Source organism: Diospyros lotus, chromosome 13, assembly GCF_014633365.1.
Source record: "Diospyros lotus cultivar Yz01 chromosome 13, ASM1463336v1, whole genome shotgun sequence".
NCBI classification, from domain to species: domain Eukaryota; kingdom Viridiplantae; phylum Streptophyta; class Magnoliopsida; order Ericales; family Ebenaceae; genus Diospyros; species Diospyros lotus.
The window spans coordinates 39,482,180-39,509,203 of record NC_068350.1 but is presented as its reverse complement, the minus strand read 5'-3'; the positions used below and the strand labels follow the sequence as shown (position 1 = coordinate 39,509,203).

General features: G+C 37.8%; 3 protein-coding genes across 8 annotated transcripts; 2 read left to right on the top strand and 1 right to left on the bottom strand.

Moving 5' to 3' along the window:
• The first annotated feature begins 249 nt into the window (after positions 1–249).
• LOC127789108 (DNA polymerase delta small subunit) lies at positions 250–14,312 on the top strand. Of its 5 annotated transcripts, none has more exons than XR_008020502.1 (16): positions 250–342; positions 459–588; positions 1,483–1,589; positions 1,736–1,862; positions 2,269–2,376; positions 9,766–9,878; positions 9,981–10,064; positions 10,833–10,901; positions 10,977–11,048; positions 11,134–11,225; positions 11,304–11,431; positions 12,049–12,150; positions 12,241–12,308; positions 12,535–12,712; positions 13,057–13,117; positions 14,049–14,312. XR_008020502.1 is itself a non-coding variant. In XM_052317893.1 (15 exons), the coding sequence occupies exons 1-14, from the start codon at positions 277–279 to the stop codon at positions 13,114–13,116; spliced, it is 1,326 nt and encodes a 441-aa protein (XP_052173853.1). In that variant the 5' UTR covers positions 250–276; the 3' UTR covers position 13,117; positions 14,077–14,312. The 5 variants fall into 5 exon arrangements, 2 of the variants coding, with proteins under 2 accessions (XP_052173853.1, XP_052173852.1); XR_008020501.1 differs by having other exon boundaries at positions 12,241–12,421; positions 14,077–14,312; XR_008020500.1 differs by having other exon boundaries at positions 12,241–12,421.
• Positions 14,313–16,136: 1,824 nt separating this feature from the next.
• Positions 16,137–19,022, top strand: LOC127788977 (uncharacterized). Of its 2 annotated transcripts, none has more exons than XM_052317699.1 (3): positions 16,137–16,642; positions 18,417–18,506; positions 18,829–19,022. In XM_052317699.1, exons 1-2 carry the CDS (start codon positions 16,292–16,294, stop codon positions 18,504–18,506), a joined length of 441 nt encoding a protein of 146 aa, XP_052173659.1. In that variant the 5' UTR covers positions 16,137–16,291; the 3' UTR covers positions 18,829–19,022. The 2 variants fall into 2 exon arrangements, 1 of the variants encoding a protein (XP_052173659.1); XR_008020472.1 differs by having other exon boundaries at positions 16,138–16,642; positions 18,417–18,632; positions 18,788–19,022.
• A 1,057-nt stretch (positions 19,023–20,079) lies between these two features.
• Positions 20,080–26,940, bottom strand: LOC127788899 (zinc finger CCCH domain-containing protein 14-like). The gene is made up of 3 exons (XM_052317572.1): positions 26,635–26,940; positions 24,515–24,575; positions 20,080–21,031 (listed from the first exon to the last, which is right to left on the bottom strand). The coding sequence occupies exons 1-3, from the start codon at positions 26,705–26,707 to the stop codon at positions 20,287–20,289; spliced, it is 879 nt and encodes a 292-aa protein (XP_052173532.1). The 5' UTR covers positions 26,708–26,940; the 3' UTR covers positions 20,080–20,286.
• Positions 26,941–27,024: the final 84 nt, after the last annotated feature.

Genomic DNA, 27,024 nt, shown 5'->3' with positions numbered 1-27,024 from the left:
GATCTTGATTATTGCAAATTGTGTCAATAATAGTTTTTTGTGCTTGTCTTCAAGTATAAACTTTTTTGGTACTCCCACGCATGAAATATTTGAAATTATTTTATTACATTTAAAATTGTTTTTATTACTCTTAAATGAATTATTATTATTTACCCAAATTTATTACATATCTTTAGATATTAAAGAAAACCTTAAAATATTTAATAATTATTTTCGAACAAGCCCTAAAAAGGCCCAATATAAGGGCAATACTTTGCGGTTTCAGCATTTCCCGCCATGGAAGCCATGGAAGTCGAAGCAGAGCGCAACATCCAGAGAAAGCAAGCTCTCTACCACTCCACGGTAAGAAGAAAATCAAATATTCTCCAGCTCCGTTGGAATTTTCCTTCCCTTTTGTTGTTACATCTTTTGTAGTGTTTTGAGATTGTCTTGATTCGTTCAGTCGTGTACGATTGCAGGGCGAGAGGTTCGAGATACAGAAGGAGATCTACAGGGGCCAGCAGTACAGCCAGATATACTTTGCGAGGCTCCATTTGATGAGAACTCTCCTTTACTCCCTCCTCCCCAATTGGAAGCCCCATTTGCCTGGTAACTACCGGTTTCGTATCGCTAAAATTTCACTGCACATTTGACTTACAATTGTTTGGGACTAGGTTTATCTTAATTTTCTTTTGTTATTTTTTTTTTTTGCTGAACTTAATTTTCTCTTCGTTTTCGCTTTTTGGGTCTATCATTGGTTTTGAGATTTTAATACGACCATGTTAATATGATGAAAATTGAGGAATTTAAGATTTAGTTCACAATATATATATATATATATATATAGAGAGAGAGAGAGAGAGAGAGAGAGTTTTTATATCATGTGGATTTTACTTATTTGGGGAGGGGGTCTTCAGATTCATAGTAGTTTAGAGCTTAAAAGGCTTAAGGCTTTTCTGTTAACATTCTTCTTGCAAGTTAGTTCATATTCCTTAATTTATTTTACCTATTTATTTCATGTTTTGATGAATTCATATGTTCAACTTCTGCTGTACAATATTTAACATTTTAGAACTTTAAGCCTCAAAGTTGCATTGGATAATGTCCATCAATAATTTGGAGAATCTGGTACTCAAATATTTTTCTGGTAAGTAATTGCTAGTTGGTATGTAGTTCTTTTGAATGTTTATGTGTACTAGACATGGTTTAAAGTATCTTGGTGATTGAGTTTTCACAAGGATAGGATATTGATGGGTACTTCAGTCAATTGGCTGTTATTTGCGTGCAATGTGCATGTGTGTGGAGTGAACTTTAATTGAAGCTCGTGTCTGGCTTCTTTTGTGGGGCTAGTCTTGTACTTTGGTGAATAGTTTGTTTTGCTCTTAAATCTTGTACCAGAACAAAATGAGCTCATGATACATTAGCATTATATATTTACATCCATAATGGTTGCAGTTTCATGGGATGGTTTAAAGTGATATACTGATCTTTTTCTTTTTGCAGTCTGTACAGTTTTGGGACTGGAAAAAGGAAAAGAATGCATAATTGTTGGAACACTCTACAAGTACATGAAGCTCAAACCGACTATTCTAGATGAGTACTCCAAGGAGGTATTTAGTTGCAATATATGTTCCTAGTCTTTTTCTGTATTTGCAATCCTTACCCTCTTCCTTATACCCCTTATCATGCTTTATGCATATTGAGATCATGGTTCAAGGTTAATGAAGCTTTATCAATTTGATTCTGCAATATACAGAGATCTGCAACCCCACTTGTAAAGCCTCATAATTTTATGCACTCAGATGATTATTTGGTTTTGGAAGATGAAAGTGGAAGAGTTAAACTTCGTGGAAATGTGCTTCTACCTTCTGTTTATGTAACAGGTCTGTATGATGAACTGCTTATTATCATAAATTCGGGAAAATATCTCTGAATGAAATGGTAGTCCCCTCATGCTTTTGGAGAGAGGCATTCTTGGCCTAGCAATCAAGGATAGAGCCTGAGATTCCTGTTGTATCTTAAAATCAGCTTTATTTACGTGAAGGTTGATCTTATAGTTATCTGTCTTTATACAGACTTCCTCATTCTGCTATCTCATTGAAAAGGTTCTCAGCCATTGACATGAATAGCCATGTTGTATTTTATGATTGCTTTGAATGTACAAGTTGGCAGTATCACCTACGGCAATATATTGATTGTACCAGGAAATCTCCTTGCTAATTGGCCCGAAGATTGTAAACCAGCATATGCTTTTGGGTATGTAAAATTTCTACTGATGTGTGTTGATAGGAATTGTGGTTGCATTGCATGGGAAGGAAACTGATGCTGGTGATTTTTGGGTTGAGGAAGTCCTAGAAGCTGGCTTAGGAGACCAGATTGAGTTGCCGCTTAAATCAGGTTCCCTGCACTGTCTATAGTTGATCTTGCTCGTTTGTTTTTGCCGTTATTTTACTTCAGAACTGCCCTTTATTGCACCAATTGATTGTTTGTGTAATTCCCACATTAACATTGTCGCTGTCCAATTCCACATCCGTTGTCTACTGGAGAGCTCTTGGGTGGTATTTCAAGTGGTATTAGAGCCAAACCACAGGACTACCACCAAACAGTTGCCAGCTAAAAAAGTTTTTTGAGTCTGACTCGGGTCAGATTCAGATATAGGAGTTTTGGCTTGGTGTTGGGAGTTTGTCATGGCCCAAGCATATGATAGGATTCCAATAGAATTCCAATACAATCCAATATCAATATATTTCAATCCCTTTCAACAGAAAAACAAGAATGAAACAGGGCATTCGAGAGGCCCTAACTCTCCCAATTCTCTACCAAAAGCTCGCTGTCCAATTCTCCATCTCCTATCCTACTTATACCCCTTTCCCACGCTCTCCTAACAGAATTCCCCATTCACACTGCTGATTATTCCTTCAGCAGTGTGGATTACAACTTTACCCCTCCTTCCCCATGCGCACATGCTGGTTGTTACACCTGCATGTGCGGTCCCCTTAATTCCAGCCTCAAGCCTTCAGTTGCTTGTTACGCCTATGATAGGTTTGTTGCACCGGCGGCCTATCATTACTCTCCTCTCGGACTTTCACCTTGTCCTCAAGGTGAAAAGCTGGAAATTGTTGCTGAATCATGTTGTAGGGCTCCCAAGTTGCCTCTAACGGTGGTAAGCCCTTCCACTGGATCAGGATATCCAGCCCGCGTAAGTTAGAACCCTTCCCAGGCCGCACTCCCAACACTGCTTCTGGTTCAACCTTCATTTCTAAGTCAGCCTGCAGCTCGAGGGGAATCTGCTCCATTGCGTCGGGCCTGCCCTTAGCTTCTTTCAACTGAGACACATGGAAAACCGGGTGAACCCGGCAGTTGACTGGGAGTTTGAGTCTATAAGCCATTGACCCCACTTTCTGCTCAATTTCAAATGGCCCATAGTACCTCGGAGCCAGCTTCTCATTAGGTCTGCCAGCTAGGGACTTCCTTCTATACGGCCGTAATTTCAAGTAGACAAAATCACCAACTGCAAATTGCACATCCCTTCTCCTCCGGTCAGCCCCCTTCTTCATAATCACTTGAGCTCGTTCTAGCTGGTTCTTGAGCTCGTCCAATGCTAAATCTCTCTCCAGCAACTGCTGTTCCACTGTTGATACCGGGGTTGATCCCTTGTCAAATCGGATCAAGGTTGGCGGCTCCCTCCCATAAACAGCTTGGAAAGGAGTAATCCGTGAAGCAGTGTGGTATGAGGTGTTGTACCACAATTCCGCCCATGGCAGCCACACATACCACCCTAAAGGCCTTGCTGATGCAAAACAGCGCAAATAAGTCTCTAAGGTCCGGTTGAGTACTTCCGTTTGCCCATCCGTTTGTGGGTGGTAGGCCGTACTACGTTGAAGCTTAGTGCCTTGAAGTCGAAATAACTCCTCCCAAAAACGACTCATAAAAACCTTATCTCGATCCGAAACAATAGTCCTAGGCATACCATGCAACCATACTACCTCTTTTATGAAAATTCCAGCTATTGCTCCAGCTGTAAAGGGGTGTTTGAGACCAATAAAATGGCCGTATTTGCTGAGTCTATCTACAACCACCAATATAGCATTCATATGACCCGATTTCGGTAACCCGTCAATAAAATCCATGGCTATATCCTCCCAAATCTGACAAGGAACCGGAAGAGGCTGCAAAAGACCCCCTGGAGATAAGGACTCATATTTACTTTGCTAGCAAATGACACACCTTTCCACATATTGGCGTATGTCCCGCTTCATGCCCGCCCAAAAAACACTCGCTGCAATCCGCTTATAAGTCTTTAGGAACCCGGAATGACCCCCTACACTGCTATCATGACCCTCTTGGAGCACCAAGGGAATTAGGGAAGACTTCTTAGGCAGGAACAACCGCCCCTTATAGAGGAGTTGGTCGCCTACCAGCTGAAAATCTGAGCTGTAAGCTGGATCCGCCTTTAATTTCTGTATGATTCCCTGTAAATAAGCATCCTTCTCCACTTCTTGGACCAGCTGATCGAGTTGCACCACCCTTGGCACCGTTAGAGCGAATAGAGCTGCTGGGTGGCTGATTCTCGAAAGGCTATCTGCAGCCTTGTTCTCCAATCCCGGCCGGTAGTGTATCTCAAAATGGAAGCCCATTAGTTTCAGCATCCACCTTTGATAATTCGGGCTCACCATTCGCTGCTCAAACAAAAACTTCAAGCTTTTTTGGTTCGTTCTTACTATGAACTTCCTTCTCCAAAGATAATGTCTCCATTTCTGGACTGCAAACACCATGGCCATCAACTCCTTTTCGTAAACCGATTTTTTCCTCTCCGATGGTTTAAGAGCATGGCTATAATATGCAATCGGTTTATGATTCTGCATCAACACTGCCCCTACTCCATGCCCTGAAGCATCGGATTCAATTATGAGGGGCTGATCGAAGTCCGGTAGTGCAAGAACTGGCAGCGACACCATGGCTGTTTTGAGCTGCTGGAATGCTCGTTCAGCCTCTCCATCCCAACGAAAGTTGTTCTTCTTTAGTTTCTCGGTGAGGGGCCATGCCATCTTACCATAATCCTTCACGAACCTCCTATAGTACCCCGTAAGACCAAGGAATCCCCGCAACTCCTTCAAGGAACTTGGCGCTGGCCAGTCGATCATGGCTTGCACCTTGCAACGATCAGCCGACACGCCTTGTTGGGAGATGATATGGCCCAGGTATTCAACCTCCAACTGCCCAAAGGAGCACTTCTTTTTGTTGGCAAACAGCTGATTTGTGGCCAGCACTTTCAGCACACAACGTAAGTGCTGCAAATGTTGGTCAAAATTTTGGCTATAGATTAAAATATCATAAAAAAAAACCAACACAAACCGACGCAAATACTCCCTGAAGACATCATTCATCAAGGATTGGAAGGTGGCCGGGGCATTTGTCAATCCGAAGGGCATGACGAGGAACTCATAATGGCCCTCATGTGTTCGAAAGGCGGTCTTTGGTTCGTCTCCTGCCTTGACTCGAATCTGGTGGTAACCAGATTTGAGATCCAATTTCGAAAAAACCTTCGCGCCATGTAGTTCATCCAGCAATTCATCAATGACTGGAATAGGAAACTTGTCGGGGATTGTCACCTTGTTGAGAGCCCAGTAGTCTACACAAAATCGCCATCCCCCATCCTTCTTCTTAACGAGCAACACCGGGCTAGAAAAAGGGCTAACACTAGGTTTGATAATACCAGCTGCCAACATCTCTCGTACCATCTTTTTGATCTCATTCTTTTGAAGATACGGGTAGCGGTAAGGCTGAACACTAACCGGGGGGGTGTCGGGTAGGAGATTTATGGCATGATCTCTGTTTCTAGTGGGTGGCAGTCCCACTGGGCTGGAAAAAACTCCTTCAAACTCAGCCAATAATTCCTCCAAACTTCCGGGCAGCCCCACTTGCAGCTCATTGCATTCCGCAACCACCTCTCCAATTTCCAACAACACTCCCTCCCCACTCTCCTTCAACGCCTTCATCATAGCTTTTAGGGAGACTAATGCTTTACTTAAGCTAGGATCACCCTGCAAAGTCACTGCCATCCCCCCTACTGAAAACTTCATGGTCAGATTCCTCCAATCCACACTCATCTTACCACCGAAGCCAGCCATTTCATGCCAAGAATGACATTCAAACTTCCTAACTCAAAGGGAAGGAATTCTTCCACTATCTGCAAGTTATCCAAAGACAATTTGACCCCCTTGCAAACTCCTGCACCTTGTACCGCCATTCCAGTTCCCATTATCACCCCATATCCCGCCGTTTCCGTCATCGGTAAATTCAAGCGTTACACCAACTCGGAGGAGATGAAGTTATGGGTTGCTCCCCCATCCACCAGAACTACCACTGGCTGCCCTTCTATGAGCCCCCTTAGCTTCATCGTTTGAGGGGTAGTTAATCCCACCACTGAATTCATAGATAATTCAATCACCTCTCTTCCATATTCCACCCCTTCGTCACCTCCTTGCTCCTCTTCTTCTTCTGCCGCAGCCTCGCCTATTTCTTCATCATAGAGCATCAGCACTTGGAGCTCTTTGTTCTTGCACCTATGGCCAATCGAGTACTTCTCATCGCAGCGAAAGCAAAGGCCCTTCTCTCGCCTTGCCTTCCACTCAGCCTCACTAAGTTTCTTGAAAGGAAAATTGCCACCATTACCTGCGGACTGAATCCGGAGGCCTGGCTGGTTCACGGACCTTTGGGAGGAACCCACACCTTTCGCGGGTACCGGTGACAGCCGACTTGCGATTGCGGTGGTGGTGGAATAATCGCTCCTAGTTGACCCAGCTGTCCGATGGTAATGTTGAAGAGCTAAGTTCTTGTCCTCAACACTTTGTGCCACCACCATAATTCGATCCAGCCCCCGTGGTTGTAATACTCTGATCTCGGCTCGTATCTCTGGGTTGAGGCCGTTGAGGAATTGGCCCTCCAAAAACGCCTCCGGCACATCAGGTACTGCCGCAACCATGGTCTCAAACTTCAAACGATACTCCACCGATCCCTCTTGCCGAAGAGCCAAGAATCGCTCCTCTAACGACCCCTCCTGAGTGGGGCGAAACCGGCTCAGAAGTCCTTGTTTCAGGCCCTCCCAGCTCTGAATTCCTCTTCGCCTGGTCTCCCATTGAAACCACGACAGTGCTGCGGCTTCAAAACACAGGGCTGCGGAGTCAATCTTCTCTTCATCCGTGAGTTGGTTGACAGCAAAATACCTCTCGGCTCGAAAGATCCACTTATCTGGATTGTCTCCTTCGAAGAGAGGCATCTCCAATCGTCTTCCATGTAAGTCCGCCCGGTACTCGCCCCCACTACCCCCTCCCGGATTGCAACCCCCCTTAACTCCAGGGGTTACTTCAGAATCCAAAGTGAATTCCGAAGGCCCTTCCCGCTCTCTGGACTTGTTCTTCCTTTCCCGCTCCAGCTCATCCCACCTCGTTCGCATGAAAGTGAACTATTCAAGCAGCATCGCTACATTACGCTCCACCGACTGTACATTCCCTCTAATGTCGTCGACCCCCCTTTTGACGCCTTCCACCGTCGACTCCAACTCGCCAACACGCTCTGTCAAGTTCACCATCAGGTGAGGATTGTCTCTGATACCAAATTGATAGAATTCCAATACAATCCAATATCAATATATTCCAATCCCTTTCAACAGAAAAACAAGAATGAAACAGGGCATTCGAGAGGCCCTAACTCTCCCAATTCTCTACCAAAAGCTCGCTGTCCAATTCTCCATCTCCTATCCTACTTATACCCCCTTCTCACGCTCTCCTAACAGAATTCCCCATTCACACTGCTGATTATTCCTTCAGCAGTGTGGATTACAACTTTACCCCTCCTTCCCCATGCGCACATGCTGGTTGTTACACCTGCATGTGCGGTCCCCTTAATTCCAGCCTCAAGTCTTCAGTTGCTTGTTACGCCTATGATAGGTTTGTTGCACCGGCGGCCTATCAGCATACCGTTGGTAGTCTGCTGAACCTTAGAGGTCTTGGCCCTTGGGTATATTACCTGGTCCCCTGAACCTTAGAGTAACCTAGAACTAACCTTTTGGGTGAAGTTACAAACATTTATTGGATATAGGGTTTAAGCCTTCTAGTAGATTGAATCTTTAGCTACTGCTAGATATATATAGCATTTTGATGATTAAATAATTATGCTTCATGGACTAAATGGAAATTCAGACATAATTATGAGTCATAATTTTCGGGAAGCAGTAATATAGAAATATGGTGTACAGAAAAATCAGTAAAACCATTCACTCTCCAGCTTTATCATTTTCTTGATTGAGCCCTTGTTGACTATTTTTCTCAACGTAACTCTTCAACTCTGATTAAAGTGTCAATTAAGTATTTTGGTCACAGAATAGAATATTATGTTAGCGTTAAAGATATTTCCTCCCATGCAAGCAGCCTCCTGGTAGAGCTGTTCAATTTTAATGTTACATATCTTCTGTTTACAAATAGAGTTATAATATTCACCTATTAAAGAAAATTTGAGACAAATATAAGAGTGAATGAAAGTGGTATGAGATGGGCATACCTAAAGTTGCAATATCATCATTAAGGGCTTCAACATCTCTGGGGGGTTGACGGTTGAGCATGAATATGAGGGTCCAGTTCTTTTTGTTCATTGGTGTGAAAGCTTTGAGATGGATGTTGTGGAGCATATTAAACCCAAGATGGCTATTTTATGGATGCCCACGTTACAAGGTAATGTGAAATTAGTAGTTTCTTTTTGGTTCTGGAATCCAGATTAACAGAAATATTTGGTTTGATCACGGCATATGACAGACTTGTCTTTTCCTTATCCTTCTTATCGATTGTCTTTCCTCTTGTACTTCTTTTTCCCATACTTTTAGTTAGTTGATTAATCTCCTCCTGAAGCTGCCTCTAAGCGTGTTGATGATTGAATTACTTGGAAGGGAATAAGTTAACACTAACAGAATATATGCCCTGTGACAGAAATTACTTAGTTGACACTTTAAATGGGCAGAAGGGTTACATTGAGAAAAATGGTCTGCAGTGGCTCAATACAAACAAAAACAATCACAAGCCTTAATTTGATGCTTTTTTCGAAATAAAAAAATGCCTGCATGGAACTAAATTCCATTTGTAGTATCAAATTCAATTAAAATAACTAACCTTGGTGTAAAACTATTGGCTGTAAGTAGATGAATCTAAAAGTGAGTTCAAATCAAAACATGCATAATTTAACCACTAGGCAATCCTGAATGACCGTATAGATAATTATTCTTGTTGGAATTAAAGTCTATTAATTGAATATACAAATCAAAAGATTAAATCTGATGTAAACTTGATAAAAGAAAGAGGTGAAATGAGATTGTGTTTTTTTTGTGCCTTTTCCTGAATTCTATTTGGGCTGTCTTTTTCTTCAATGTGATTTTCCTTTGTATTATCCTCTCTATGTTTATTTGTGAAAGTGGACTTTCGTGATTATAAATATAAAATTATGCTTTTATGGCATGTTCAACTATTACATACTTTGAAAGTTTGATGTAAAGAAAGGAACATTCGCATTGCAATCTTTAGTTTATGTTTGGACCTAATTAGTTTTCCTTTTTTTTTTGGGGGGGGGGGGGGGGGGGGGGGGAGGGGGGGTGTGGGGTTGGGCTGGGTAAGTAAACACAATTTGCCCATTCTATTTGTGGAACTGGAACCCTGATTTTTTTCATGGAAAGTTTTACTTCAATTGTGTTGCTGCCTCTTCCTTTAAGCTTTCTCTGACACTAGAGTTGACCGTGTACAGGAGAAGACAAATTTGTCGTTTTTGTATCGGGTTTGAGCATTGGAAGCGGTGCTAACCCCCTTCACTCCCAGCTTCTTGTTGATCACATAACAGGGTACCTAGGAGATGAAAAGGTTCAGGCTGGTTCTTGATGACTTGACTTTAAAAAGAATAGGTCTGCTTAATGAGTACCTGTCTCTGATCTTTCTTACACTACAAAATTTCCAACTGAGCAGGAACAGAGTATTGCAGCTCAAATAGTACAAGTAATAATTGCTGGGAATTCTGTTGAAATTTCTCGTGGACTTCTTAATGGTCAGGTGGACATTTACTTTTCATATGCCCTTTCGTGTTAGCTGTGCTGTTGATATTCTTCTTAATTTTCTAATACTCTCTTGAGGTACTTTCTTCAGATTTTCGGAAAAATAAGAGGTTCCGGTCCATTTATTAAAAAAAAAAAAATTATCCAGATACTTCTCTTGCTTTTTATCAGTTAGTTGGTGTGGCCGTGATTTACGGGTCCAAGTTCTCCTTTAATGATGAGTTATTTAACTGCTGTATTGTACCACTTGGTCAACCCAACCTTGAACAACTTGTCATCATGATGCTTCTCCCAATCAATAAGTGGAACTCACCAGAGACACCAAGGTGTGGCCCATAATGTACCATAATTTCCCCAGTGAGCACGCACATGCCTCTAGTGCCATTATGGTCTTCAGTTGTAATCACTACTGAAGTACCACCAATTCTGTCATCTTGTGTCACATCACATGCACTGCAGCAGTTTCACGCCCTTCATTTCAATCAGATGATAACCATGTTTTCTCTGCTGTAGCCTTGTCCGCTAACTTAACTTATCATAGCCTCTGAATGTTCACCTCTATAATCCCTCTCGCCGTTCATGACTGTGAACTGGCCGATCGCTCATTATTCTAGTCTGTTTTAATTAATTAATTTGTCAATCTAAGAAGAATTAGAAACTTATCAAATTTTGAAGCTTCTTTTCCAAGTTTATTGACTTCTCTTAATCTGAATGACAATAAAAAATACTATCAGCATGTCTAATAACAGTAGTTTTTTTGGGACAGAATTTGGCTTCAAAGGATCAATCTAAATTATCTGAGCCAATCAAAGAGCTGGACATCTTGTTGACTCAGGTACACAAGTCGTCGTTTTCCAAAATTAATATTAGTGTGAAGCCTAAATGTCTAACATACTATACTTGCATGAAGATTGCAGCTGGTGTACCTATAGATATAATGCCAGGACCTAGTGACCCGGCAAATTTCTCCTTACCACAGCAGGTACGTTTTAAGGCTCTAGCTGTACATTAAGTTTCTTATTTGTTATACTGCAACAGATGGGAATCTAATATATCTTATCTTTCAGCCTCTGAATAGATGTCTATTCCCTGGGTCATCAGCTTATAACACTTTTAGGTCCTGTAATAACCCTCATTCTTTCGAGCTTGACAATGTCAGGTAAGAAATGTTACTTAAAAGTTATAGTACTTCCACGAGACAGATGCTTTAGCAACACGGTGCTTCTCTATGCTCTAGATTTCTTGGAACTTCTGGTCAGAATATTGATGATCTAGAGAGATATTCGGAAGCAAAAGATAAACTAGAATTTATGGAGCGGACATTGAGGTGGAGGCATCTAGCGCCAACAGCACCAAATACTCTCGGTTGGTATATTGCTATAAGTTTACTTTGTAGTAGTTTGGCTTGTGAAGTCTAGTGGCTGTAAGAAGCATAGACACTTCATATAAGGCCCCTTATTGTGTTAGACACCTATGTTTATGACCCCTTGCAGGACACCCATGTTTATCTTGAGTTTTTGCTTGTTGATCTCTTGAACAAACTAAAAAAACCAGATTGTAGCTATAAAAAAAAGTTGAATACCAATTGACAATAAAAAAATATGGATTCATTTATTAGACTTCATTCATTTTAAGTTTTTAAATTTAAGAATTTTCAATTTGAATTCCAAGACTTTTATAACTGGAGTTTTCTATGGCACTCACCTGGCATTTACACACAATGATATTATTTGATGTATCCCTGCTATGTCAATGTCAATTTTTTTTGAAAATTACCCTGTTGGCACGTCCATATGTGCTTCTTATATGTGGTCAATGATGCAAGTTCATTTGACAAGAAGATAACACAAAAATGTCATTTTTGAGAACGGATATTAATAAAACTTAAATAATTAGAACCATTGTTATGGATGGATAAGAATATCAATATATCCAGTGTACTGTTCGCTGAAGCTAGTAATTTTGCTGTCTTTATTTTACAGGATGTTATCCCTTTTCTGATAAAGATCCTTTCTTCATTGAAAGCTGTCCCCACGTTTATTTTGTTGGAAATCAGGATAAGTACGAGACTCGCCTAATACAAGGTACTTCTCCAATAATTCGGACCTATCAGCTGGTGTACTTCCTTCTGTGCTTTTGCCGATGAATGTATTAATGTTAATCTGTTGGTGCAGGATCAGAAGGACAGGTGGTAAGACTTATATGCATTCCCAGATTTTGTGAGACGGGGATGGCTGTATTGGTATATCCTTCTGTCTTCCCAGCTGCACAAAAATTAGATGCAATTATGGGCTATTAGAAGCTTTGGTTTCGGATAGGAAACTGTGCTTGAGATCATTCAATCGTAAACTGAAAGTAATATAGCTCCTTGGTTTGATTAATTTGCAAAGCATAAAAAGAAGAAGATATAATATTTTGTATTTCTTATGTACTTGCATATGGGTAACTGGTTTCTATTAATTTAACAGTGCTTCTTACAATCACTTGAATTGGAGAAGTGGCCTATCCTTGTGTGAAGGAGTGCCACCAAGCTATGCCATGAGCATAGCCTTCTGAACCCATGGCCTGGGAATTGCATAATGTCAAAACATTTTGAATTTGATACAGGAATGCTCATGACTACAGCCGGAAGATACTTCAAATCGAGTAAATTTTATTTTTATATTTGTTCTCGTTTCCTTTGTAGTGGCATGGAACAATTGTCATTATTTTTCTTTCTCAGAGCCTTACCATATAAAGAATGGAGTGGATTTAATGCATTGAACTTTGGGATCTAGGATACAATAGCTCTATTTATCCTTTCCTTTTGAGGAAGGAACAAGAGATCTAATGGTTTTAAAAGAGTTCTACTAACTCCAACCCATTAGATTTCAAACTAAACATAGAATTTAGTTGTCACCTCTGTTTTTTTCCTCTGCATTTTAGAATGCAAGTTCTGTTTGATGATATTACATTTGCATTCCTAAACTATTTTCCTGAATATTGTGCAGTTGAACTTGAGAAATCTTGAATGCCATGCTCTCAGTTTTGGGACTCAATTCAGCTCATGAGGTAACCACTATGTTAATTTAGAGCTACGAAAGAGGCTATTAGTAATCTAAACATATGTACATGGTGGGTTTGTAGACAAGTGCATGACGTGCAATAACTGGAAAGACCTTCCTAAGTAGTTATTTTACACGTTATGGATAAGATTGATTGAGCTAGAGGGGACTGGCTGTGTGTATAAAGTGTCCTTGCACTTTAGATTCTGAAGAATTAGTTTAATGTGTTGTGAGTTGACAATGTCCAGGCATTTAAGTTTTCTTTGGGATTTTGTGGTGTTTTTTATTAGCATCAATTGGGAGAAGAGCAACTTCTACAGCTTTGTCTGGCTTTGCAAGACAAAGAATGGATGGAGTACTAGCCTGGGATCTTTTATAATCTCACCTTCTACATACAACAATAATAACAAGAAGCTTTAATCCTTTAATCCTACCATATGGGGTTAGCTACATAGATTCCATTTGATCCATCAGCTTAACAATGCTGATCTTGTTTATTTGTTCAGATTTATGAAGTTATCAGATTGTATCAACTCTTTGTTTGGATTAAGAACGTGCCCATTTATTTTGAGCAGTTCCCTCCACCAAACTTTCTTTTTCTCTTCTTGTCTTTCTTATATTCCTTTGATTTTTTTTGTTGGTTTTGTTCATTCGGTGTTTAGGACTAGACAGATGATTGGCGAGCTAAAATCTGTGTAGCCTGCGCCACTTAGTCAGATTAAACCTTGTAATTATGATGACTATGAAGGATTAGGACCATACAAAGCTTTGCCTGTTCCCTCCTGTTACTATTCTCACCTCGTGGCGTGGAGTTTGCATGTTCAAATCAACATGACATTGGTCATTCAAGAACTTGGTGTTAGAATTTCAATGTTTAATCTAGATGACGAATGTCTTTTCAAGTATTCGTGTAAATTATCTGGATTTGCTCTCTACAGTGATTGAAGCTTGAATTGCTCTCTACAGTGGAGTTGCGTTCTTTCCAAGACGGAAGATCCATGCTTGGGCCGGAGGTCAGTAGCTGCCTGTACAGGGAGTTGCAGATGTACACAGTTCTTTTATTTTGATTCCAAGAATGTCCAAAACCTTTGATGTTTCCAGCATCCAACCACTGAGAACCCTAAAGAGATGAAACTGTCAGCCAAATGTTGGATTAGTGTTTTTGTACCCTCTTTTTTCGAATGAAATTGTAGGATTCCCTATTTAAGTGGCTCTCCTAGTCGTAGTCAATGCACTGCATGCAAATAGAAACATGAATATCAGCAATTTGATCTAAGTTTCCCTGTCTTTGTACCATTGAAAATATGAAATCTATGAAGTCCGTTTCCTAGTTGATGCATGAACGAGCAAAACCAGCCATGGATGTGTACTGAAGCGGGTGCTCGTGTCTGCAGAGCATGAGTTTGCTTTTGAAGATTGTGTCTTTTTCATGTCAAGGTTTTGACAAAGTATGCTTTCTCACTCTGATATTCAGTTCAACTCTTTTCTTTTCTTTTTTTAAATGGGATGTCTAATCTTCGATTTAATTAATGTTTCCTAGGTTCATGCAAATAAACTCTATTCACGTATCAGGTTACCCTTTGTGCTTATAAGTGACCCTTTGTGCTTATCTTGTATGCATAGTGTGTAAGTTATTTTATGTATTTAATGTGTTTTTCTGTAAATAAGAATTTTATACAACCAACTAAAGTGATCTATAGCTCTAAGTTAGGGCATATTTCGAGTTTTACAACAAAAGATTAAGAAGATTGAGATAGCTAAAAAATAAAATAATATACAATTCTCTTAATAATATAAAAATAAAATATATAAATATTAAGAGGAGATTCTCATCAGCGTTATATTTTAAGATTATCTATAGAAAACACAATCTCTAATCATTATAACTTAATGTGTCAAAGCATTAAATATGTATTTAATACGTTTATTTAGTATACATTTAGATAGTGTTTTTTAATTAAGATATAAATTAGAAAGGATAAGATATGAAAAGTATTTTAGATTTTTATCATTTTTAATGTGTTTGTTAAATTTATTTGACGATTATAAGTATATCTTGAATCTTACAATAAGAAAAAATGGCGCATATGTCATTTAGTGCATTTCAAAAAATTTAATAAATAGTTTAATAAAAATCTTAAAATATTTCTCAATTTTATCTTGATTATTTTATATTTTGATTCAAAAAATATTCTAACATTATCTTACTCATTTTAATAAATATTACTTTAATACATCTATATTATCTTCTCTCTTAAAATTATTTTTGGAGGAAGATTTGGACCCTAATTCAAATTTTAAATCACTATAACCTTTTACTATCAAACTAACTTTCTATTCCTTCATTTTGTTGTCTTTTTCTCTTAAAAACAGTACACTAATGATTTTCTTCTTATATATTGCTTAAAATTATGTTAGTTTATATTGCTTCTTATATATGGAACTATTACCACTTATTTCAAAATAAAATAAATATAAAAAATAATAAATTTAACACTATTAAACAAATTCTCTATGTTTATTAATCATTTTACCCACAAACAAGGAACAAAATTTTCACACCAAAAATCAGAGTAAAATTTTTATTCTGTCTAGATTAAACTAGATTAGATTGAAATTAAGATTTGTAAAGTTTTTAGATTGAAAATCAGAACGGATAGGGTTGGAATTGAATTGGACCAATTCACACTTTTTTTTCATTTTTAATTTATTTTTAAAAAAAATTATATGCATTATGTATATACAATATATTGCATATTATATATTATTTTTATTTTAATTATTATTAATATTTAATAACTGTAACAAATTTTCAATCCCATTCTTGTCAGCAAGAACAAGCAGTTAACCCTTTGAAAGGTACGAGGAGGATCTGGTACTTGGATCCGAACCCGGCCCGGAAAATTGACCCGCATTCTTGTCAGCAAGAACATGGGCGGCGCTTATTGAGAATTAGATTGGTTTGTTTGCATTTGGTCCCAACGGCTATATTCATGGAGTTGGTATTATTCAATCATTCGCTTCCCAACGGTCCTTTTCTCCATCTCTGACTCACAATCCAACCACCCACCAAAGTTTCTCCTCCGACTCCTACACACACCCACATATATATGTGCGTCTGATCCAATGCCCTCTTTCTCTCTCTAAAAGTTGTCGCAGATTCTCTCTCTCTATAACTGCAATGGACACCGAGGCATCACCGGCTAGAGTTCAGCACGTTACCAAGGCGTCCTCCGATGAGCTGCTGAGAAAGTTCGCCGAGGTGGGGTCTGAATCCGAGGACAAGGCCGCCGCCAAGAAGGAGCTGCAGCTGGCCAAACGCCGCCGGAAAGCGGCCGCCCGGGAGCGGGATCTGGAGCAGTGTGAGAGCCCCTCGAGCCGCCGCGCCAGTTGGGTGGAGAGGAAGTCGCTTCTCTCCCCGGCGGCGGCGAGTCGGCGTTCGTCGGCGCTGGTTCGGAACCTTGGGATTGGGAGGTCGCGGCTTAGGGCTAGGGAGCTGAGGAACAAGTCCTTTGTGGGAACGATTCAGAAGGTGAGTAAATCTGGATCACTGATTGATTTTCATGCTTTTGCTTGAATATAGTTGTTTGATCGGATTTGATCTCATTGCATTGCATTTCTAGATTCAGTTAACGCTCATGAATCACTAGATCGAAAATTTTCTGTTTTTGTTGTTCGTGTTGGTTAACATAAAATTTGTCCGACGTAAACAAATTGAGAGGGGGGATCCCTACAAGTCCATGCTCGACGCGAACAACATAACAGCCCGGATCTCTGGATATCATAACCCCATATGTTATTGTTCCAAGTGCTAGTAGAAGATAAATTATGTATTGTTAGAACAAGTAACATATTCGAGATTTTCTAGTCTACTACTAACTTGGGATTGTATCTGTGACAACCTCGCTTCCTTTTAATTCTCTTTCTTGCTAAGCCCAATATCTTGTACCTCAATTTGACTCCAATCAATCTCAGAACACTGTTTTGAACTGCATCCCTCGTGATAGCGATTCCATGCCATGGGTCCTAGCCCAAAATACGTTAAGCTCAAGGCAATTTATGGGCTCCTATGACTAAAAAATGATACCCAAAACCTCTCCGATAGACTACCAATACAATAATATTGGGCTGCAACAAAAATGCATTACCTCTAGATCTTGTATCAAAGGAGTTGAATAGTACCCCTTAGCTTTGTAAAATCACTTCAATATCTGGGCTAATCATTAAATGCAGCAGCCTATTCTTCTATACAAGGGGGGTACTTTTCTTTCTTACTATTCTTAGTGCAACTCTAGCTATTCTCATTGCGATCGATCTATATCGGTCTTCAATAACATATCAATCTTTGATCTCATTGTGGGATTGGTTACATAAATTTTAATTCATCTATCATTTTCATCTGTACTCTTGTCTTTTATATGACTTCTATATAACTCACATCATACCTAAAAATTTTTTACTAATTTTTCTTCAACCTCTATTGGAGCTTTGTTGTCAGCACCACACTTATCTTACATACAATATTGTACATTGTCAAGCTTTTTGATAGATTTGCATTTGATTACCCCCTAATTAGACATGTGGTTCCTAATATTAAAAAAGCCTTTTTAAGTTATTACGATTAGGGTGTGCAACTAGTTTGAATTGAATTGGACCAGGACCAAAAAAGATCGGAACCAAAAAAAAAATATTTTTATTTGAAAATTGAAGACTAGTTCGGATCGACATAGTTTAGTTTAGTCTAGTCTAATCTATATTAGTTTAAAAACTTAATTTTATCCTTATTTAATGTATATATGAATCTAAATAAGATCATTAATAATTCAACATTTAATTTTTGATTCAACAAAACAATTCAAATATGATTACATAAGCCGAGCTTATCCAAAAAGAGCCCTCTCATGTTACAATTTCAGTTTGCGCTCCCCCAATAGCTAACACTCATCTAATAGCTTAAAAAAAAAAAAAAACAACTTTCCTTATAGTAACTAAGGTAATCCATCCTTGAGTGGCTGCTATGAGTTTTCAAGATGAAGGGAAATACTTGGTTGGCCTTATAGAAGATATAGCAACATATGATATATTATTGGAGATTTAGACTTCATATACTTGACTTTAGCAAATGATAATAACTAGCCATAATGTGTAGCAGAATGTAGGAAGCGGTTCAGCATGAAAATAGAAGTTGATAGTCGAGACCTAATTAAGTATACTAACATAAAAATTTGATCTGTTGTCGTTGTCATGCATATGACTAGTCATCTTTATATTGTGATTAATTTTTCTTTTTTGGGGGGTTAATGTAGACATGGCGTAGAACCATTGAAGGAGCTTTAAAGGTTTTTCTGGAGAAGCATCACAACCGACACAAGCGCTTGATAAATGACGTCGTTTAGGTGAAACATTCTTCATGTTAGCTTATCTAACTTTTATAATAACTATTCTTTTAATTTTATGTGTGAGATGTCAGTCACCATAGCCAAATTATTGTTGTACCTCTTGAATTTAGAAGTTCAATTGTATTTGTAGAGAGTTGGGCAAATACATACATTTTTTTTTGGGTTCTTTTTCAAGCCTATTGTGATTAATAAAAAGTATTCAAATCTCTAACACTAACTCTAAACAAAAATTAAGGTTTAGTCTAATGACAATCACTGGGTCGGACCTTATACGCCGAACCTATTAAATGATTGGCACTTGGCTCATTTGTCTTAGCAGGGAACTAAGCTAGTTTGAACTTTGCAAAGTAGGGAGAAAGTAGAGAAAGAAAGCTCTATAAATAATTTCTATATCTTGGTAAGATTTTCAATGTTGTTGATATGTCTATTGGTAAGCTCTAGAAATTACAAATGAGTTTCGAGACCACTTATATAGAATGTTAGATATGTCTATTCAAATATCATATTAAATAGGGTAAATTATATTGCAGTTAGGGTCATGCAATTTTCTTTCTTGTGTTTTTGATTGTATCAAAAAACTTTCTTATACTTTCAAACTGTTGCAATCAATCATAATCTGTTAAAATTTTACATAATTTTATACAATCTACTGGTTCACTAATACAAAATTCTGTATTTCTTTCATATACTGAAATTCTGTATTTTGTATGTAGATTATTGTACAAAATTATGTAAAATTTTAAGAATTTGTGACTGATTATAACATTTTGAAAATATAAGGAGAGATTTTTTTATGCAATCGAAAACACAGGAGAATAAGTTTCACATAACCCCAAGCGCAAAGGGTTTCATATAATTTAGCCTATTAAATATGTGTTTTCTCAATTATTTTATTACATTAAATATCAACTCTAATTATTATTTTTCATCTACTTAATAAGACATATTTAAAAATATAAGATGTAAAAGATATTATAAAATAATTCTAAAACACTCACCAAATATAAAGACTTGTGTAAGAATGAATTTTTTGGCTTTCCAAAACATAAAATGTATTTTGTATAAACCATAATATTTTAAAATCCTAAACCCTATAATACTTTGAAAGGAGATAGAGATTTAAAGAAAAAATCTATTTAATTCCCAATTTGAAAATTTTCATAGCAAGGCAAAATTAACGAGAGCCGTGAGTGATATGACAATTTCATAATAATAACTTCAAATACAAAATCTTCAAGAACTAGTATCGTAATATACATAGTCAAAACTTCAATGTTTTATTGGTTTAAAAGAAATTGGTCACATTATTTATTTTCGTTTGCAATTTTTTAAAATCTCCGGTATAATAATGTTTGTGGGAAAGAAAAAAGAAGTGAAGATGTATGTAAACTCCTTTAATGTTTTGCAAACTTTTAATTTTAAGATATATACCCAAACTAACTTTCAACTTTTTATAAATGGATTTACACAAAAAAAAAAAAAAAACTTTTAATAAATGGAGAGAGAGAGAGAGAGAGAGAGCAATAACTAAAATGAGAGAGAGAGAGAGAGAGAGAGAGAGAGAGAGCAATAACTAAAATGGGCAAATCAAATCATAATAAACAACTGCTGCAGTTCAATTAACTTCAAGCAAAAAGGTCACTGAAACGGTGCTAAAAAAGCGATAATGATAAAATATCGTTACATTACACAGGGGGTTGGTCACTGGAGCTCTGCACTACCACCACCACCACAAAAACCCATTAATAATGCTCTATCTCTTTCTCTCTCTCTCAGCTCACACAACAGCTGATTTCCGCAGCTCAGCAGCTCCATGAGCAAAGTGACACCTATCCCCAAATGTGCACGAACCCTTTGCAAAATTCTCGCACAGCTTGGTCTTGTAGTTGCTTGCCGGTGTTGCTGCAGGACCACCAGCAATCTTAGCAGTTCCCGTCATTGAACTGACATTCACAATCAGCTCCCTCACCATCGCACTTGCTTCTTTAATCTGATCAAATGTTCCTTCAAGTTCAATGTTCCTGAGGTTAGCATCCGACTCGTGCTCTCGAATGGATAGCTTCACCCCAGTTTGACGACAGATCTGCTTCGAATTCACACCCCCTTTCCCAATGATAGCTCCCGCAAGCGAAGCATCTACACTAATTTTGGCGGTGGCTGAGGCACCAAATCCGGCAACAGGGCCTGGTGCAGGTGGCTCCATCCGTCCAGGATAACGGCCTGGGATAGCTCCCAGACCACGAGTATCGTCCTGGGACATGGCAAAAGCCTTGCCAAGTTCCCACTCCCCATGGGCAAAATGGCACTTGTCACCAAACTTACAGCCCTCCGCAGTGTTATATTTGTTGCACATACGGGTCTTAACAGTAGGTGCAGAAGAACCATTGGGAATGGGAGGTGGTGCAGCCACGCTTCTTGAAACAGGGGTGGGCCCCAAGTTCATCATCTGTGCGACCGCATTATATCCACCGCGGACATAGTGAAGAAAGTGGCAGTTCTCCCCGAACGGACAGCCAGCAGTACTGCAGTTCATTATACTAACCATAATCAGGTGGCAGCACATAATACATGCAAATAAGTATGAGGCCACGTGTATGAATTGGAAGTCATGAAGACTGAAGTGGGAATAAATATTCCAATGCATACTGTTCCTTCCACCCAACAGAATTCAAAGAGATATATATATATATATATATGCTGCAAAAATAACTATTTTTGAAGATGAGCCTAATCAAAATTTTCCTAAAACAAATAATCTGGTAGAAATTGAACACCATTGCAATAACTGATTTTGGATAGGGGTTTATTGTAGAAACAGAAATGATATGGAAGACTAAATTATGGAGACTAAATTTTGTACAAAAGACAAACCCATTCAATATTTTTCTAAAACAGGTAATCCAGAAGAAATTGAACAGACATGTTCGGCAAATTTCAAGAGCATACTCTACCATGTCCTAATTAGCTGGTTGATTTGAGGATAAAAGCACCGGACATAACTATTTCTGGATACGGATTTATTGCAGAAATAGAAATGATATATGTTAGCTCATTGGCATTCTACGGCCCAAAAAAGTACTACAGAACATAGTGATTGCAATCACAATTTTACACAAGATCTTTGCCTACAATATAGGATCCTTAGCTCATTCGCATTCTAAGGCCCAAAAAATTACTACAGAACATAGCGAGTGCAATCACAAGATCATTGCCTACAATATAGGATCTGATCAAAAGAGAAGAATTAAAAATTCACTTTTACCATCATTTTAGGAAAAAAATCGGCTAGGTGCACCCTTTTCAAAATATTAACCAAAATATACCATTGTGGTCACCCGGATGCCATGCCAGAAGAAATGCCAGCATGGCTAAATAAGTAACTGCTTGAGGCACAGGCAGTTCTCACTGAACACAAAACAAAAATTTTCTGGAAGTGAGTGAATTAAGAGCAAGAAAAAAAAGTTGGTGCCACCAGAGGTTTCACTTAAAAGTCAGCAAGCTAAACTTCAGCAACCCTACACCAGCTGCTTGCTCTTGATGTTATAATCTTATTCCGTTTCTTCTCAGCTATAACTTATTTCTTTATCTAGATTTTTCACTCTAGCAACTAGCTCTGCAAGTGTAACATGTATATATAGATACACAAATGAATTATATTTGAATTTGAGAGGAACAGAAAATCCAAAAGCAGGAAGTTGCTAAAGATGAGTGTTGTTGACTAAGTAAAGAACCTTTGGTGGCACTAGCAGTTCTTTAAAAGAGCCTCTGGTGACACCGGCAATTCTTTCTGGCCTTAATTCACTCATGCTTAAAAGAAATTGTAAATGTTCAGCAAGAACTGCTTGTGGTACAGGCTGTTCTATGTTATAAATGTCAGCCATAAGAATTTATGCAATCACCAGCCAACTATGCTGGCATTCCCTCCAGAGTGGCATCTACGTGGCCACGACATGATATTCCAACAATTGTTTGGAGAAGGGTGGCACTTAGCCCATTTTTTCCCTAAAAATGTGGTAAACTAGTGAAAAAAATCAAGAATTGAAGACTGGTTATTACCTTCTAATATAAACAAACATTTCAAAGTAGTAGTAAACCAAAAGAAAACAATGTATTGCTAGAAACAAATGGACAATGCAAGGATAAACATATCTGAAATAGGAAGAAAGATAGCAAAAGCTTTGCTTTTTGTAGAGGGGAAAAGAGGAGGTGAGCAGAAGACTTGTGACAAAAGCCAAAAAGAAGTTAACTCAGAGGACCAAAAACTTAAGTAAGAAAATAAGAGAGTTTGAGCTCTATACATGAGGGAAAAAAAAAAAACACACAAAACATTCTGTAGAGGTAGTACATGAAGCAAGGGAAATAATAATAATAAAAAAGAGTGAGAATTGGATTTTGATCACATCAAAAGAAATAGGAAGAGTGATGGAAAAAACAAAAAATAGCAAAAAGAAAAAAGAAAAAAGAAAAAAGATGGAATTGAAAATAGTTCTAGTGAACTACAACAATGGTCTTGTTTCTAATGAAGATACAGAATAGTTATATTTGTACTGAATTACCATAGTTAAAAAGGGCAAGAAGGATCAGAAGACACAGACAACAAAAAGATTCTGGAAGAAAATAAATTGAAATGAATAAAACAAACGAATATATCTAGATTCATTTTATTATAGGGAAAAAAAGGAACACAAGAATCTATATCCGACATGAATTAATTTTACTTCGTTGTAAATAAATTTTTAGTCTGTGCCAAAACAAAATAGACTTCAATTCAACTTACACAGAGCAAAAATAAAAAATTTTCCCTGGCAAAAATTTCCATCTCATATTTGGAAAATGAAAAGCTAATGCAGGTATATCTATCAGATTGGCAAACTCATATTAAGTCCTATTTGACACTAAAAACTTCCAGAAACATGGAATCCAAGTTTCAAAAGGTCAAATGTTTTTTTTTTTTCAGAACTCAACTTCTACAAAACCAAACTGAAACAACATGTGTAACCAAAGAGCCTCTATTGACTATGATTTTTAAAGGTCCCTAGGTGAGTTTTAAAAACTTGTTATCAACGAAAAGCTTCATGGTTATCAACCAACATTTCTAAACTACTCGAAACTTGTCCGGTAGTGCAGTAATCAGAATAAAAATGCAATATTAATAATACATATTTCAATCAACATAGCAAGAATGTCTGTATCTCAAGACAGGAAAACTTCCACTTGTACAAATAAAATATAAGAATGGTCAAAACAACAATTCCATCAGGGAATGGAACCACATAATAACAATGCTAATGAACAAGAATGTCTCTGAACAGAGAACTGCAATCAACACTAATACACAACTACATGAAGATTGGAGTACTACAGATAGTTAAATTGAAGGTCACAAACTAGCGTGCAAGGGGCCCAACTATAGGTAGTGAAATTCCTAAGGATAGATATAACTTATTAAAGCAGCAGCACTGCTGGAAGAGATTACGTTTATCCTTGTAACAAAAGGTCCAAATAATATATCAAGACAGCAACCACAACTGTGGTAACATAGAATAGAGCCCAATTACACAACTTGTTGAGATGGCAATTGTAATATGTCCTATATTGAGCCCAATTACAAGACATGAATGGACATGGACACTAAGTGGTTAACAAAGTACCAATGCTGTAAAGTGTAAGTGACAATGGAAATCGAAGATTGGTGTAATCACTACAATGAATGCAACATGCATATGCTAGTGTGTATAGCAAAAATTATGCAATTAAAAGGCACCTTCATATCAGCTTAGTCTTCATCTGACCAAGTTATTATGTAATAAGAGACACAAGCACAATGGAAAACCAGCAGTAAAGTGGGCACCATAAAAGGCAAGTAAATCTTTGCCAAAGCTATGATGCTTGCAGTCGATTAGTGCAATTTATACTGATCCATTATGACAGTCTTCTTCCAGTTTATGGACATTAATAAAGGAAACATGTAGGTTATGATATCTTAGATAGGTGAAGATTTGAACCTGAAAAACTTCGTGCAAGGCTTCGATTTGCTTCCTATACCAGATGATAGGGAGTCCATTTCTGTTACAAAACATTAATTACTTTTTCCCCGTTAGTATTCTGTGAAATCCTTCATTTATATATCTCAGGAATACTTAAAGATATTAGATTAGTTATTACCAGTATCATAAACAAATAAGAGTTATATTGGAAGGTTGAAGCTACAAGAAAATGCACCAAAAAAAAATAAAAAATAGATATAAGATGTTTAGCATTGGTGGAGATTGAAGAAAAGGCTCTTTTAAGTTGATAAAAGCACATTTATACATTTTTAATGTGGATTGGACAATAGAAAAAGGCACTTTTAAATGACGACAAAATTTGTTTTCTGCAATGGAAGAAAAACAATAATTTGGAGTCATTGTTACAAATTCTGCCATGGAACTAGTTACAAATTTCAAGTTTTATTTTTTTATATTCCACTAGTAAGAATAACTAATAAGAAACAGAGAGGTAATAAGCTGATACAACTCATACTAGTATCATACTTAAAATCGGTTGTGTAACCACCATAAGATGAGCAACCCGTTTAAAATTTCAAGTTTCACAAAGAAATTACTAAGAAACAACAAATCAATGTGTATAATCATGTAAAATGTTGCATTTTATAAACATGACTTTGTAAAAGATAACAGATGATCTAACATTGCCAGAAGAAATAAAGTCACCAATCCATTTAATAATGACTTTGTGATGATGATCAATCCAATCAATCCATCAATAGACCATAAACCGCAGTCAACAGATGATCCATTATTCCCAGAAGAAAGGAAAAAATACAGTCAATCCAATTTTCTGCTTTTTATTATCATCACTTTGTGAACAAGAAATTAATCACGTACAATGGTTTTCATGGGATAATATTATTATTCGATTCTTGAAGTTCTTGTTAAAGAGCAAAATTCATGCATCAAGTCAATATAAACACAAAATGTACAAAGTATACAACTGCATGCATGCAAAATATTTACAGATTCATGTGAATGAACATTTAAATGTGTATATATACTATGATGATGGTTAATGGCATCATGTGGAAGTGTGTGCTTGGGCATATTAGATGTATATAATTTTTAAAATAGAAAATGTTGATGGGAAATAGAAAACTTCAACCAAAAAAATTGAAAATGATGAAAATATTTCCCAGAAAAATATTTTAAGCAGACACAAATATAACCCAGGACTCAATCTGTACTCAAGAAAGGCAGGGAAGATAGGAAGTAATCCCTCAAAAGAGCAACGGATACATCTTTTTTAGAACAAGTTAATTAAGTGAGCCTATGGACCACAAATTTGCATTGAGGAGGAGCATAAATAACAAATCATTAATTTTTGGCGGCTTCTTTGTTAAGAGTTTCCGAGAGCTAGATGGTTCCCCAAGGATAGTCACAAAAGCTTTATTGCTAAAGAAAGCAGCTCTTGATACTCAAAGAAGAACCTGCCGGTCTGTGGGTAGATCTATTGGTGGAGTAAGACTTTAAAATCATCTTGAATTAAACAACTAAAAACAGGGGCTATGGTCACATATCACCAAGAATGTCGAGTAGAATCTTCAGATTCCTCATTGCAACGCCAAAATTTACATTAAATGCTTAGTAATGCAATTTGCTGCATGCAATGCAAAATTGAATGGTGATGGGTTACACCAGCAGCTCTAAAATTTCAGACAGTTGAACAATAAAGAAAATGAATATCCAAATTTCGGCCAATTCGATTTTCATTCACTCGATTATAATAACATTAGTACCCCAAATATAAAAAATGAAGATCCAATCATCCAAACCGTAAATTCAAGAAACGGCATAACGAGAAACAATAAACAGAAAAAAAAGGACATAGTAACAGCTCGCAAGAAAGATTCACAAAACAAAGAACATCCCCGCCGAAGCGCAGCTTCAAGAACTTAGCAAAATCAAGCACCAATCAAAATACCAAACAAGACCATACATCTCTATACAACAAGTGCAAGCATATAAATACTGCCAGGGGATGCGTGTGCGTGTGCGTGTGCGTATTTGGGAGAGGGGGGGGGGAGGAATTGCCCGACGCCGCTAAATCATAGAAAGGAAGAAGAACGGACCTGGCCTGGACCTCTTAAAGCCGCCATTAGCGTTAATACCACCTTCATTTCTAGCTCTCTTGCGAGTATCCATGGCCGCAAAACACAGATCGACAGAGATCCGAACAGCGAAATCGACAGCAAACAGCAAATCGAGACGTCTACCAACAACAAAAGATTGAAGAGTATAAAAGAAAAAGAATCGAAGAAAAAACCCCTTGAAACTCGATGGAAATCGAAGCCTGCAGCAGAGATCCAAATATGGAGGCAAAACCCTAGTAGGGTTTTTCTAAGAGCGCCTTCGAAGGAGAGAGAGAGAGAGAGAGAGAGTAGATATGATGGCGAAATATGATATTGGGTACATATAGAGTGGATTTATAAATTACGGTTTAGATCTAGTTTATCTTAATT